The sequence below is a fragment of the Danio aesculapii genome, chromosome 17 (genome assembly GCF_903798145.1).
Source record: "Danio aesculapii chromosome 17, fDanAes4.1, whole genome shotgun sequence".
NCBI classification, from domain to species: domain Eukaryota; kingdom Metazoa; phylum Chordata; class Actinopteri; order Cypriniformes; family Danionidae; genus Danio; species Danio aesculapii.
The window spans coordinates 29,668,126-29,684,556 of record NC_079451.1 but is presented as its reverse complement, the minus strand read 5'-3'; the positions used below and the strand labels follow the sequence as shown (position 1 = coordinate 29,684,556).

The 16,431-nt window shown below is 35.1% G+C and overlaps 1 protein-coding gene across 1 annotated transcript in view; it reads left to right on the top strand.

The window, feature by feature from the left end:
* Positions 1-16,431, top strand: part of ltbp1 (latent transforming growth factor beta binding protein 1) — a 113,443-nt gene that overhangs the window by 18,358 nt on the left and 78,654 nt on the right. The window contains exon 3 of the mRNA XM_056477282.1: positions 1,205-1,547. Coding sequence (XP_056333257.1) covers positions 1,205-1,547 — 343 coding nt within the window. The remainder of the gene's footprint in view (positions 1-1,204; positions 1,548-16,431) is intronic.

Below are 16,431 nucleotides of genomic sequence, written 5' to 3'. Positions count from 1 at the left end.
TGCAAAACAAGATGGATATTTCATTACATCCATTGTTTTGTTACATTGGTTGTTTTAATAATTAACAGATTTGGGTGTCAAAACAACTATCAATGTTTTATGGTGCCCAGGAGGATCAGTGTTTTCATCATTTTAATTTTTATATAATTATAATAATGTGCTTTTTATTATGATGATAATGATGATACATTTAGTTGATTTTAAATTTCAATTCATTTTACCATTAAACGTTTAATCAGTTTATAAAGTTTACATATAAAAATGTAAATGATTTTTGATGTATAATAATGTAAATATCCAATGCAATCAGAAGTCTGAAGCACCAGATCTGCAGCAGGTGTATTTGTAAATAAAATGATACCACTGTGTAGAGCAGCTGCTGTTCACTGTGATCTCATAGAAACTGTCAATGAGATCATCCTTTCTAACATCTGCCTTGAGCCCTATGATCTTTTTCCTATTTAGTAATTTCCACACACTCAATCACTTAATGTGACTAACTGTACATTTGCTGATGAGCCGTAAGTTGCCCTGATTGTGTGTATACAAGAGTATGTGCATCTGTGAGCCACAGACACCACTGGGCTCTTTGTAGTGAATGACAGCGTTGCTCCTGCTCCTCAATGATGTAATTACAGACCACAAGTCAACACCCTTTTATCCACTCATTTCCTACTCTCGCGCTCTCTCTCTGACTCTCAGTCTCTATTTTGCTCATATGATCCATGTGGAAAGCAATTTTGGGCTTAAAATTTATTAGTTTTGTTCCTTGTATTAAAATAGTGCACACAATGATGGACTTGAAGACTCTGAAATATGAATTATGCACAAAATATTGTACAAACGTTTACTTTTTAGGCATATTTGAATTAAAGTTTGGTAATTAATGTTTTTTTTTGTATTTCATTATTGTTTTGTTGACTGAGTTCATTTTTTTTATAATTATTTTTTAGGGGTTTTTCACCTTTAATTGAGGACCATAGATATTGCAGACAGGAAAGTATTGAGAGCAGAGAGAGGGGAAGGGTCGGCAAAGGACCTTGAGCAGGGAATCGAACTCGGGTGGCCATGAGCACCATGGCTATTGGGCCACTAGGCTATTGGCGCCGACACTGAGTTCATTTTTAACTCTGCAATTTGTAGCCTGAGGACATATTATGAAGTCTCTCTTTTTATTTACAAGCTTTTTCTCCTTTTGTTACAGCTAACTGTACACCCCCATGCAAAAATGGAGGGATGTGCTTGGGGCCCCACATGTGTGTGTGCAAGCCAGGCTCTAAAGGCAAGTCCTGTGAACAGACCACTCTCCCTCCATCCTCTCATCCAACTGGACCACTAAATGGACACACCAATGGCGGAGTCCCAAACGGAGGTCATACGAACGGATACTCCAATGGTCATAATATAATTCCCCAGCGCCCCATTCCTCAGCAGATCTTCCCACAGGGGCAAGGTCAAGTACCATTACCACTGCCCGGCACCAACGTTGGACATTTAACTCTGTCTATGAAGCCGTCAGTTAATGGACCTATTCCATATCAACCACAGTGAGTATGACGGCTGGATTCAGTCATTTATATTGTCCTGATTGTTTTATTTAGTCAGGCATTGTGTTTTTAGAATTTATATCAACAAATATATTTTAAATTGCCAGAACATTCCTAATTGGCTATACTTATTAATAGCAGAAGTTCCAGACTGTTGGGAAGCATGAAAACTGCAAATTATTTCAGTCTAGAACAGCTGCTTTTACAGAAATGCTAATCTTACATCTTACTTACATGCAAAATGTCCAAACACAAGTAAGAATCTTATTATATAAGTCCAGTGTTTGTTCTTGCTGTGTTATCAATTTTGTCTGAGAATATCATACATTGGAATGTCGGCACCAATGGTGTAGTGGCTAATGTGTTGACTAGAGGTGTGATCCTTCATTGGTCTCACTGTTTGGTTCGGTTACGATTAACATGTCATCGTTTCAGTTCAGTTCAATATTATCGTGCGATGACGATGCTTTCTATCCACAGTTTGATATTTTACTTCACAGCACAACAATTCTTGCATTAAAATGTATAAATATATTTATATATTATTTGTAATACAATTTTGTCCTTTAATACAAATAGTCAGATATATAAATGGTACCTTTAAAAACTCAAGCACATGCACAGAACAACATGAGCATTTATAGCAAATAAACAAATGTAAATATCCTGCTGGCTTTCTGAGTTCTTACAGCTCTATGATTGGTCACGCACTCAACAGAAAGGGCTGCGATTGGCTCTAACGCTCTGGCGCTGTTCACCGATGAGTGACACTGAGGATAGACGCGGTGGAGAAAACTCGTTCTGTAGACATGCGCTCGTGTCTGGATCCACAAATATCACTATAACAGCCGAGAGGAGAGGAAATGTCATGCCAGCAGGTGAAAGGGCCACAGTGAGAGAGAGAAATGGAGTTTACTTTCGTTTTTTCAATCGCAGTGAAACAGGGGGTTCTGCTGTAACTTCAGTGTTAGTGAAAGAATGCCCAGCAAACACACACAATGAATTGTGCACAGTTTCTTTGTTTTTAAGTATTGTAGTTGCAGTGTTTACTCACAGTCGCCTCCCTCACCATAGTAAGCTACCCCGACATATGCACATATGAGATACATGACATCAGTACGTAATAACAGGTTATGATCTCTTACTAAACTTATATCAAATTGTCTGCATCGTGGTGCACCGAAGAATCATTTTGACACCCCTACAACACATGGCGATGTTCACGGTGACTTGAGTTCGATTCCCACCTTAAGGTCCTATGCCGACCCTTCCTCTCTTTCTGCTCCCCATGCTTTCCTTTCTATACTCTCTAAACTGTAAAAAAAAAATAGTAATAATAAAATAAACAAAGTTGACTCAACTTAAATTTTTAAGGCAACAAACCTTAGGACTTTTTTTGAGTTGATTTTTAACCCAAGTACTGCACTTCACTTGATTTAAGTTAAGTAAACTCAAAAATATCAAGTTTGTTGCCCTAGTTTTAAGTTGAGTCAACTTTTTTTGTTTTTACAGTGTACTGTCCTATCAATTAAAGGTGAAAACCCTTAAAAAATAAAAAGCATACATTGGAATGTTGTGATTGACCAATCCGAATAAAGTATTCCAGAGAGCTGTGTAATATTTGCAATAATTACTGACCGGGTGTATGTTACAACACCTATTTCACAGTGGCCTCCTATTTAAGTTGACAATTGAATGTGTATTGATTTGCAATGAAAGGAGTTGCTAACAAGCAGTAATTCTAACTCTTAACAATCATTTAAAAGGATATGGTGCAGTAATACCACTTATTACACAGCTATTTACCACATACATGTTTATGGGCACAATATGAGATAAACTTTTGAAATGATACCTTTCAGTTGTCTTATCCATTAAAATGTGATTTTATTTGTGTTTTTAGCAAACAAATATACAGCACAGCAGATGGATTTTAGAGTTTTTTAGATTCCTCAGGCCCTTAGTTCACAGAAACTTGTGTCATTTTATTATTCTGGAATGAACTTCACAGCTAGATATCAATGCCAGACATCAGACCTGCAGATGTTAGTGGACTCTGCCCATTTCATGCCCCCCTGCTACTCTCAGCCTGGGTCTGTTTTACAGAAATACCTACTGTTTCTTAAGTCTGACTCACTGAAATCTTTTGACATGACTTACACTTGGGCTCTCACCAGACTGTGACTCCTGAACTCCTGATGTCAGCCTAGTTTCCCCCTTTAATTTCTGTTTGCCCTCCAAACACAAGTTTTATGAGAATCCTTTACCGTGACTGACTAAAACCCCTGCAGACTCTTTAGTGTTTTTTGAGAGAGGTCGTTTTCGGTTGTTTTGACTGCCATGGCATTAGACAACTGGAAAGTTCACAATCATTTTTGGACATTGAGCGTAGTTTTCTTCCAATCAGAGCGAATCGAACTGACTGCACATGCTGAGTCAAAAAATCTTGAGATGGGGGCAATTCTCTGGCTTTTCCCATATGTTGGTTTCAGGAAAAGCTGTAATCTGGCAGCAGGGCAGGATATTGATGAATTCTATTTAAAATATTAATGAAAGCAGTTTATGTGCTGGGACTGACATGCGTTTTCAGTCAGAGTTTGGACGTTTCTGCTTGGTAATTGCTAGCAGACCTGTCCTCGAAAGCTTCTGCGGGTTTCCACAAGGTCTATTGTGTGCATTGAGGAGAGGGCAGGCTTTTTAACTCCCTCTCCTCTCAGCTGCAGACAAACATTTTGCTCAGGATTTAAGAGGAATTTCCTGCATTTTCAAAGTTTAGATTTCGATGAATATTATCAGTGTACTTGTATTCGGTATTTAATTCTATTATTAGCGTAATGTTTTGGGTACAAATGCCAGACAATACAAGGTAGGGTGTTGAGGATATCAGAATTTACGTTATATTTTGTGTTTGTGTTGTATCTTGTCAAGACTGATGTTTTGAGCTTTAGCTGAGCAAATACTTTGTGGCATTTCAATAGCTAGTTCTCAGTCAGGTCTTAATTTAATTTAATTTAATTTAATTTAATTTAATTTAATTTAATTTAATTTAATTTAATTTAATTTAATTTAATTTAATTTAATTTAATTTAATTTAATTTAATTTAATTTAATTTAATTTAATTTAATTTTTAACATTTTTCACCCATTAACGTTTTTAATGAGTTATACCAGACATTTAACACTTAAACTGATAAATTACAACCAATTATGATACAGACAAACTGATAAGGTGGTGATTAGTAAAGACATTGTAAATTAGTAAAGGTGGTGATTAGTAAAGACATTATTTAAGGAATTATACTAGATATTTAACAATAACCCTGATAAATAACAACCAATCATACAATTTAAGATACTGACTACGATTAGTCTGTCTCGATATATATAGCATTAAAGCATTCACGTTCCTCTGACGTTTTTTTTAATCTCAGGTTTGCCATTGTAGCACATAGAAGCAACCAGCTATTTATGCATAACTGTTACATGCAAACATTTAACATCATGTGTAGTTTCACTATTATTTTGGTCTTTAAGTAGGATATTTGCAACTGTCCAAATATGACAGCTATTAGGCCACATTTCCCTCCAGTAGGAGTGAAAGGTTTACTGAAGCGCAGACTGGATGATTTGTTGCTGTGAGTGTGACAGGCAGCTGTGAGTCATCAGTGTGGCTTTACTGAAGTGAATGTGTGGTTTAGTGTCATCACCACTAAAAAACAGGTCAGTGAAATACTTATATAAACATTTTCAAACCTACATGTTTCAGCGAATTGTGGACAAGCATACTCTTAAAAAGGTGCTTAAAAAGCACTGAAATTTGGTTATTTTGCTAGTAATCAAAGAAAAACCTAAAAGTTTTAGTTCCAGTTTTAGCTCTTTTTTGGAGCATATGCTTGTACACAATTAGCCAAAACATGTAGGTTATCTTTTAAGGTGCTTATCATTTAAGGAGCTTTACAAACATTTGTCAAATGGTGCTATCTTGAACCATAAAAGCTGATAAACAGTACTCAACTGTGGTTCTTTGGCTTGTAATCGGGGAACCTTTTAGTGTTAAATAGCTACTTTTGAATCATGCTAGCTAGTTGGGCCCATTATGCTGTCAGATATTAGCAAATATGAGTTAGTATGTTTCAAAATTATGGTAGGATTAGCACGGTGGCCTCACTGTGAGAGGGTTGTTGGTTCAGGTCCCTGCAGCACCAGGAGGTCTTTCTGTGTGGAGTTTGCATGTTCTGCTCGTGTCTACGTGGGTTTCCTCCGGGTGCTCTGGTTTCCCCTATAGTCCAAACACATGTAGTATAGATGAATTGGATGAACTAAATTGGCTGATGTGTGCTAATGGGAGAGTGTGTGGGTGTTTCCCAGTAAAACAATTGGCAGAGCAATCATTCCACTGTGTCGACAACGGATAAATCAGGAAATAAGTTGAAAGGGAGTGAGACAGACTAGCAGTACTGTCATAAAACAGAATGTAAAGCGTTCATGTTGGTGTTAGCTATCTTGCAAAACTTTTAGAATTTTTTTTTTATATTTATCAAAATAAACTACTATAAAACCTGTTATTTCACTACCAGCTGGGTTCATACACAAATATGCCATAATTTAACAGTCAACACGATTAGAAGAGAATAGCTTATTGAAATTCAGTTATTAAATGTAACATTTGTACATGTGATCTTATAGTTGATATGCACATGATTTTATGCATCCTTTTCACTGTTATGACGCGTTTAACAGTCATCATTATCTTAAATCCTTGAAAGTTTTCAATATTTAGATTTTTAAAAAACTTAAGAACATTTACATGCATTTATGAAAGTATTATATCATTATGCAGGGTATTTCTAATGCAGTGTTTATGGGGATGAGAGTAAATTTGACATTATTCTCTCCTCTGGCTGCTGTCATCAGTCTCACACTAATTTTGGAGTTTTTCTTTTATTATTTCAGCAAAAAGGATTGTAAAAAAGATTATTTGTTGTACTCTCCGATCTAATTTTACCCAACCATGATGCCTTCCACTACTGAGAAACCTGGAAATGTGAAAAAAGTCTATAGTCTATAGTCTAAATTATCTAAAAGATGTGCAATATTCACAAAAATTAATACTTTGTCAGTTTTATAAATGTGGATTGTTTATTTATGGGGAGCCTTTAAGACAAAAAGAACAAGAAACCATATCTTCCAGAAGTACACTGTGTTTGAATGTTTTTTTAATCCTACCTTAAATTAAACTAATTGACATACATGAGAATTATCCTTAAAATATTTTACAAGGGCTTAAGTTTATTATATGTCAGTGGTGCTACTGTATGTATCTTAACCAATCCGAAGAACCACTGAACAGCCTTAATGGTGCTTAGAGGATTATTTACACAGTAAAAGTGCTATATAGCATCTCTGCCACCCTGAATAAGCAATGAAGAACCTTTTTTTTAGAGTGTACAGGAATGAATATCAGTTTAAACTGTTTTCATGTGGCATGCTTTTACAGGTGTGAAGTGGATAACAGTTTAACTGAGAAAACATCTCTGAGCTTCCATAATTTTCAGTTTATAGACATCAAAATCAAGACTGCATTGAGTTTTAAAGGCCTTGTATTGATGTTATAGTGAGAAGGAGCTTTAGATTTATGATTTTGTCTTGAAAAGGAGAGCTGTTGGTCAAGGAAAGAAGTACGACTGGCCCCTGGGCACTTCAGGAAAGATTTTATACAGCATTTTTCTGTTGACGCTTTATTTTTCCGAGCCTGGATCAATGCCGAGCATTGTTCCCAAGCTGTGTGGCACACTGTATTTACTCTGATCCCATTGTTTGAATGAAGTGAGTTGAGGTGTTTAATATTGGAGGTTATGATGAAGGCATGTTATGTTTGTGCGATCAGGATTCTTTCTGTTGACTTATAAGGTCTAAAGTAAACTCATGAATCTTTTGTTGGCAGTTTAGGTAATCTTCAAGTGAGTTGAGCACTTGTGACATGGGTCTTTATAAATGCTCCATTAAAACCATAAGCTGGAATTGGCACAGTCAGTGTAGAGTATTAATCAGTTAAACTAATGACATTTTGGTAGAAAATAAGATTAAAAATGAAAGTGAATAAAAGAGCTTAGTATGGTTTATGTAAAAGCATGTCAAAAATTATTATTTCTACTCATATTTTTGTATCGTTTTTAGTATACTGTTAATATCAAGGCACACATAGACTATATACAATCATAATTTTATTGATTTGTGAATAAAGTATAATATAGAAGAAAAAAACACACATTTTGCCTGTCAGTTCCCCAGATTGTGTGCTCTGAGAAATATATTTAAGTATTTATAAAAATAAATGATACTCATATTATTGTTTCATGCTTGGCAACTGAGTACTTTTAATTATAAAAATGCATGACAATTATTATTTGTTAATTATTCATTTGTTAGTAGAAATTATTTGATGAAAGTAATAGAAGTTATTTACTATTTATTCATGGGTCATTAACACACTACATAGCATTTTGTTTTCCTTTTTAAGTTAATTACTGTATATGCATTCACTGAATAAGATAATTGTATTTGGTAAAACTGTATGCAAATGGTTTATGTGCATAAGTATGATGGATGCAAACAAAAAAGTCACCTCCTTCACCCTTATTCCTGTAACCATCAAGCTCAGACTTGTCTCTGTTTCCAGTTAAACCTTCTAGTTAAACCCTGACATATACTTACTGTTCACTTTACACTTTATACATTTAAAATGTGGTCAAAATCTGGGTGGATTAAGAATGCAGAAAAGCCTTTATATTAAAGGAGTACCCTACAGTATGCTATTTTTTTCAGACTTTTCTTAGAGTAGATGTAATCAGCACATACTGACTTCACCATAGCATGATGTAACTGCTAGCCTACAGCTATAGAAACCCACCCATAATACAGCAGGGCTGTTAACACACACCTGGCCCTGTAAGTGCTGTCAGTCACTGAAGGCTGGAGTTCATCTTTGCTGCTGCCACTGCTTCTCTCAGCTCTGCCAGGACTTTGAAGTGCCAATCACATTCAGCTTACACCCATACTGTGAGGTGCCACCCTCTCTGTGGAACTGTCGTGCTGACAAGAAATGGAAACTGAGAGGAAAGGTCTATGGTGTCTGTAAAGTCATAGTAAAAAGCACAGTAAAGCTTATTATTCTTAGGTAGCAAAAATTTGCCACATAATGTAATGGGAGCATGAGTAGCAAAAAAAAAAGTTATATATGTTTTCTCTTTTTACTTGTTTTGGATTTTATTTTTTTCCATTTGACATTTCTGGACTTCATTTTGGTGGCTCAGTGGTTAGCACATTCAGCTCACAGCAAGAGGGTCACTAGTTCGAGTCCTAGCTGGACCGGTTGTCATTTTTGTGTGGAGTTTGCATGTTCTCCCCATGTTGGCCGTGTGGGTGCTCCGGTTTCCCTCACAATCCAAAGACACGTAGTATAAGTGAATTGAAAAAACTAAGTTGGCCGAAGTAGTTCACAATGCTGGGTTAAGGCTGGTAGGGCATCCGCTGTGCAAAACATATGCCAGAATAGTTGGCAGTTTATTTCACTGTGGCGGCCTCCGAGATATTCAGTCAGTTCAATTCATCTTTATTTTTTATAGCGCTTTTACAATGTAGATTGTGTCAAAGCTTGACAAGTTATAGTAAATTGAAACTGTGTCAGTCCAGTTTTCAGAGTTGAAGTTCAGTTTAGTTCAGTTCAGTGTGGTTTAATTTTCACTACTGAATGTCCGAACACTGAAGAGCAAATCCATTGATGCGCAGCTCCACAAGTCCCAAATAGAGTCTAAGCCGAATGAATGAATGAATGGACTTCATTTTAATAGTGTATTTTAGTGAAGCTTTTTAAACTAAATTTGAGAGGAGCACATGATATGATTGAGCATGGCTGGATTCTCATCCGTAATCGGTAATAATCCAACCAGATTGATCCAAGCTTACAGTAAATAGACCAATTTTACCCTACTGCCTTGTCTTCATTTTGGAAGAATTCCCCTTCCACCCCGTCTCCTCCTTTTCCTCCCTTTTCTAAGGGGAGCTCTCGAGACCTACCTGATCTCGCACCCCCTTTATATGCTTATCGACCAGGCGGGAGTCTTAGGCTCAGGGTTCTCTCTCAGGACAACATGCCAAACCTGCTATTATTGCAAAGCATATGCAAAGCATATTAATGCAAGTGTGAACTCTTAAAATCATTTTAGTAATCAAAAAGCATATCCAGTGAGTTATAATGATGAAACGTGTTCAGTTTAATAAAACTTTAACAAATAACATTTTTAAGTCTATAAAATGCTTTTTTTTTTTCAAACCGTAAACAAAGATTAAACTATATTTTTATTTTGATGGATTGTATGAAACAATCTAAAACAAGCGTCTAAGAGCCTGTTTACATGTTGTCTCATTTTCTCAGTTTTGATAGATATCTGATTTGTTAAAATGCTTCCACTTACAGTACATTTGGCCACATAAATGGATATAAATCAGTTCTACAAATCCCACACTACAGTAGTCATCAAGTGTATCATCACCTTTCATCAAAGTTGTCTTAAAACTATTGAACAACACCCATTTATGCAATTTAAACTAGGCTACCTTGAATAAAGCGTTTATATATATATATATATATATATATATATATATATATATATATATATATATATATATATATATATATATATATATATATATATATATATATATATATATATACATATATATATATATATATATATATATATATATATATATATATATATATATATATATACACACATATATATATATATATATATATATATATATATATATATATATATATATATATATATATATATATATATATATATATATATATATATATATATATATATATATATATATATATACATATATATATATATATATATATATATATATATCTTTTTTTTTTTTTTTTTTTTTTTTTTACAAAACTCATAATCTATGTTAATCGGCATACAAATGATTTTATATGTAGGCTACAGATGGCTTTGTACTTTTCTCGTGTTTCAGTAAAACGTCATCACAGGAGCACAAGGCGGTCTCTGTGATTATGGTCATTAAGCACAAGATAGTGTATCATTCAAAACTGTCAAGGGTTTACATTAATTTGTGTATAACCTACTCTCCCAATAAACAAAACATTGTGTCTTTGTAAACATAATAAACTTTTTTTGTTTGTTTTGTTAATGCTGCATTTTGATATTTAATCAACATTCTTCTTTTATCACCTAATTGTTCGGTCAATAATCAATTGAAACAAGAAAATAAAACCCAATAATACTAATGTTTATTTATTTACATTTTGGAAGGAGTAAAACTTTCATATGTGGTTTCAACATCTATAGGCTTTTATACCTGTCCATTTCCATTTAAAATATGTCCATGACTACCTCCTAAAGAGGTTTGAGCAAATTGGATTTAATATACATATCCATCTTGAATGCGTATAGCTGATAGGACAGAGAGCTGACTGATTCAAAAAATACAATGCATGAAGTGACCAGACAAGTGCCCCTAAGTGTATACAGTATATGCGCCTACGTGTACTTATTATGCAAGCTTTTCTCACATGAAACATTGAAGGGCTGGTGAAGAGATTCTTAGATCAGCTCACAGGTTTATGTCCTCAATTAGTTGATAATACTACTTGCTTCAATATATGTGTATTCATTTGATTAGTTAAATTAATGTAAACATCCAGAACCTGCAGATTTCATATTCAAAGTAACCATCTCTTGCAGTTCCATATTCCTAGACAATGGTTCATTTTGCATTTTTATTAGGCGTGCAGCACTACTTTCAGTTCATTCATCCCAAGCTCTCTGACATTCCACATAATACAGATAATTCCCTTTTTATGACTGGATTACGCAATTTGGTCACTGTTTTCCGCTTCATGGAAATCATAGGTTCCTACTTCAGGCATCAGTGATAAAATATAAAATAGGAGCTTCTGGTGTTAAGGAAATGGAAATGTATATATCCATCTGAAGATTTGGGTAAGCAGAATTTGGTGTGTATAGATTTTGAGGCGAAAAAAGCATCTTGATGTGGGTCAGCGGGTTCATTAGAAGAGAGAGCTGTGCAGCGTCTCGCCGAGCTCAAGGGAGGAACCGCAGCAGATCCCGCCAAATTCTGGGAATAACAAGAGGATAAGAGCGGAAGGAGAAGAATAGACAAAGTGGTCAAAGAAGTGGGAGAAGGAAATGGAAAAGTGAGATGGACGCAGCGCTGATATTATTAAAGGAGGAGGATGGGCAGAGTGGTACAGAAAGAGAATAGCATGAGTGAAGTAGAGAGAAATGGATGTCAAAATGAAAGTTGTTTACTCAAAGATAAGCAACATCTGGAGATCACGGGAGTGCAGATCTGTGTAGCTGCTCAGTTTTGATTAAGAAGGAGAGAAAGAGATTGAAAAAAATATCTTCTGGCATCTTTTTTTTTAATTACAACATGTCTGCCAGTGTGCGAGGTTACGCCAGCTATTTTGTTGAGACTGGAATTGGAGCTTATGTTTATAACTTTTCTCTCTCTCTCTTGGCTTTTCTGACGTCCCTCTCTCACTCTCATCTTCTCTCTGATGCAGCTGTGGGCTTCAGTAGCAATAGCTGGAAAATTCAGACGTATAGAATTTAGGAAAAAAGGTTTTACATGGCTCCACATTCACTTGAGCTTTAGCTGTAGCTCAATATTATAGTATTGCATTATATTGTATTGGGTTTTTTTAGGTTATTTGCAAATTGCTTTTTCAGCTATTCCAATTTTGGGGACTGTAAATGAAAAAAAGTTGCGTACTGCTCATCAAAGTCAATGGATAAAATATAGGCCTTAATGCTCAAAAGTTTGTGTTTCTTATATCTTTATTTATTTATTTTTAATAATACTTTGAGCAAAAGTGGGTTAAACTGATCAAAAGTAACTTTTCCCCATTGTAAAAATTGTCTATTGACCTTTCTATTCATCAATCTTAAAAGAAAACAAATATTAAGTAGCACAAACATTGATAGTTAACATTGATAGTTAGAATGTACCTTGATCAGCAGATGAACGTTAGAATCAGTGTTGCCAGATTGGGCGGTTTCGAATTTGATTTGTGCGACAAGTATAGTGTGTGGGTGAGAGGGAGGCAGTGTTTCGATGTGATCTGGTTATGTTGTGTATTATATATTATGGTATCTGAATTGTTAAAATTCTTCCATTTACAGTACATTTGGCCACATAAATATGTCTCCGCTTAATGAATCTAAATCAGTTCTTCAAATCCCACACTACATGCAAAATAAAGTAGGTTACGTTGACTAAAGCATTACACAGCATTATATTTAATTATTATTGTTTTTACAGAAACATAATCTATATGTTATCTGGCAAATAAATGATTTTATATGTAGGCTGCAGATGGCTTTGTACTTTACTCGTGTTTCAGTAAAACATCATCACAAGAGCACAAGGCGGTCTCTGTGATTATGGTCATTAAGCACAAGATAGTGTATCATTCAAAACTGTCAAGGGTTTACATTAATTTGTGTATAAACTACTCTCCCAAAAAAAACATAATAAGCACTTTATTATTTTGTTAATGCTGCCTTTTTATATTAATTTAACATTCTATTTTTATCACCTATGTGTATGAAAATAAAATATTAAGCAGCACAACTGCTGTTAACACTGATAGTTAAAATGTAGCTTGAACAGCAGATAAACATTAGAAACTGTGTTGTCAGATTGGGCAGTTTTGAATTTGATTGTGCGGGTAAAAATGGCATTGGCAGGTTAACAAAATTTGGGGCAGTTTTGAAGAGAAAATTTTATATACAACTTATTTAACAAAACATACCCGCAAGAGGAGGTGAAGGAAAGTTATATCAAAATCTGACTCCCCTTCGCGTTTACGTGCATCACGCAGCACCTGCAGTTATCAATAATTTTTTTCTGCAATTGACACCAAGAACATTGAAGCACTGGTGAAGAGATTCTCAGATCAGCTCATGTTTTTATGTCCTCAATTAGTAATAGTAAGAAGGCAGAGGTCGATAACACCACTTGCTTCCAATATATGTTTAGTAATTTAATTCATTATTTAATGTAACATCCATAACCTGCAGATTTCATATTCAAGTAACCGTCTTTTGCAGTTTCATATTCCTAGACAATAGTCCATATTGCATTTTCATTAGGCGTGCAGCACTACTTTCGATTCATTTATCCCAAATTCTCTGACATTCCACAATACAGATAATTCCCTTTTTATCTAATTTATTTTATTTTATCTTATTATTTTATCTTTTACATAATTATGTTCAAAATAATTTAAAACGCTAAATGGGACAAATTTATTCCCCATTTCAAAAGTAAAACATACTCTAATTTATAGTATAATAACAAGTGTAGTGTTTCGATGTGGTCCGGTTATGTCTGACTGCTGGTGGTTGTTGCTGTATGGTTAAAAAATTATGATAGTGAAGTAACCAATATAATTTTGATTTAAATTAATTTAAATTAATTAAAATATTACTCTAATATTTTGGGCAATTTTTTGTGCGTTTGAGTGGGTTTTGGACAGCTTTTGGGCTGGAAAAAAATCTGCTTTATCTGTCAACACTGATTAGAATGACTTTGGAGGGATCTTGTTACTCTGAAGTCTGCTGAAATTTCATCTTTTACTTCACAGCAATGCATTTTTAAAATATATTTAAACTGATAACCTTTATTCACTATATTATTTACAAATGTTCTATTTTAACTTTAATTATTATAAAAATTAAGCCTTGATAAGTATCTGATGATTATTAAATATTAAAAATTAAGCATCTTACTGAACCCAGAGGTTTTATTATGTGTGTGTCTGAGGGTGTGCGTGTGTGTACACAGTATACACACACATGTATAAATGTGCGTATAGATAGCCTTATGTGTATTTCAAACCATTTAGCCCACTGGTTAAACATATTATTTTGAAAATATGTAGCCTCAGCACATTCCAAGTTATTCTATTGCTGGGCTGTTGCAAACATTTACATTATTAGAGCAAGTGAGCAGAGCAGCATCACATGCGTCCAACCTCTACGCTCCAAAAACCATAATTACAATTCATATTACCAGGATTTACTCTGAATCTCAGCCCAGCGTCATAAAATTCAATATAAACAGCTCATTATATTCCTGCTCCAGGCTCGCAGAATAATCTTCAGGCAAATAAACATTAGTGAATATTCTTTATTTAAAAAAAGGAAAATATGTGGCTTCGTGGCCATATTGAATGCTGACTGGCACTTTTTTTTTTCTTCATCGGTTCCAGTCAAGTTCCTTTTCATCAGAGACGGTGCATGTAAACAGAAGTCCCTGCTGAACTAACCTGTCTACCAGAAGAGTTTCTTTAGACGGAAATAAACTGGGATCACAATTCTTAAATGGATCTGGCTTTGTTCTCAATAAACTTCTTCTCTTACTGGCCTGCTGTGGTAATGTGTGGAGGCTGTAAAAGATCCCGCTGTTCTTTTGTTGTGGTTTTTATTGAGATATTTGAATGCAGACCACACAGTTTGTTCAGTTAAACGCTCGTCTGCAAACCTCATTTCATATTAAAGGAAATACTAAAGTAGTTTCACTCTAACATATTAAACTCATTTCTCACACGGGCTGGGTTTCTCATAGAGTATTTGTTTCTTTCTATGTTTCAGAAATGGTGTAAATATTGCTGCACAACTTCTATTTTTCAGACAAAGGGCAAATGGTTCAAGATGTGTTTTGAGTTTTCTTTTCTTTTCTTTTCTTGATGACTACTCAAACATTTCTCTGTGTTGTGAACGAGTCAAGCAGAAACACTTGAGTTCTTTTTTTCCCCAATCATTATTGAGGCAGGATCAAAATCGGCGACGTAGCGCTATCTGCCTGTCCAGTGATGGCACGCTGGAGTTTTCTTATCCTATGAGAAGACCCTGCTTCTTAATTATTCATGACTGCACATGCTTTCCAGAGACAGACCTGCCAAGCTGTGAGACAGTTCACCTCACGCAGTATATTTAGCCATTCATGAAGGGTCGCATGTGGTTATTTCCAAGATCCACGGGGTTTGTTCCATGATCCTTGTGATGCAGCAAGCATTTTTTTTCGGGAAAGCTGTATGAGAATTGGAGAATGGCTGTCTTTTATCAGTTGAGTTTGTTACCATTCAGACACATCGCCTATCTGTGCTGCCGTGTTCAACCATGTTTAAAATCCTCCAGATTAGAATTCTCCAGGGCTAGTGATTGGAATAGATGGGGAAAGGGACCAGCTGTAGCTACTGCTATCCACTGTGTCTGCATTTAGACACAGGGATTCAGGGGGAGAGAAGTCCTCCTCGATTATAGTGTTTATATAAACATGATCTTATATGTAACAGGGCATTAAATTACTTGCTGTTTATTTCTTTGCATTTTAACTTTGTAAACTATAAAATCATGCCTCTCATGCCTCTCATGTGCTGGTGAGCCAACTGACAGCTGTTCGCTTCACTCCACTCGCTTCTTTCACCCCTGCTTTGCCAGCCACGCCCACTCTTCCCTCTTCTCACAGTGCTCCACGCCCATCATGGAGCATTTTTGAAAGAATTCTGAGGTAGACTTGAACTGAAAGAGGGGGGGTTTCATGACCCTTTAAATTGTAAATGGTTTATTATAATACAAATTTCCCTAATGACTTTATAGTGCTCTGAACAGCAAAAATAAATAAATTGCAAAAGTGTAGGGTCACAATAGCAATTTACAAAGGTACAAACAAACCTCATGACCAACCTGGTTTCCAGTCATGAGTGGATAATGATAAATACAAGTGTAAACCATGTCTAAAATATTTTGAC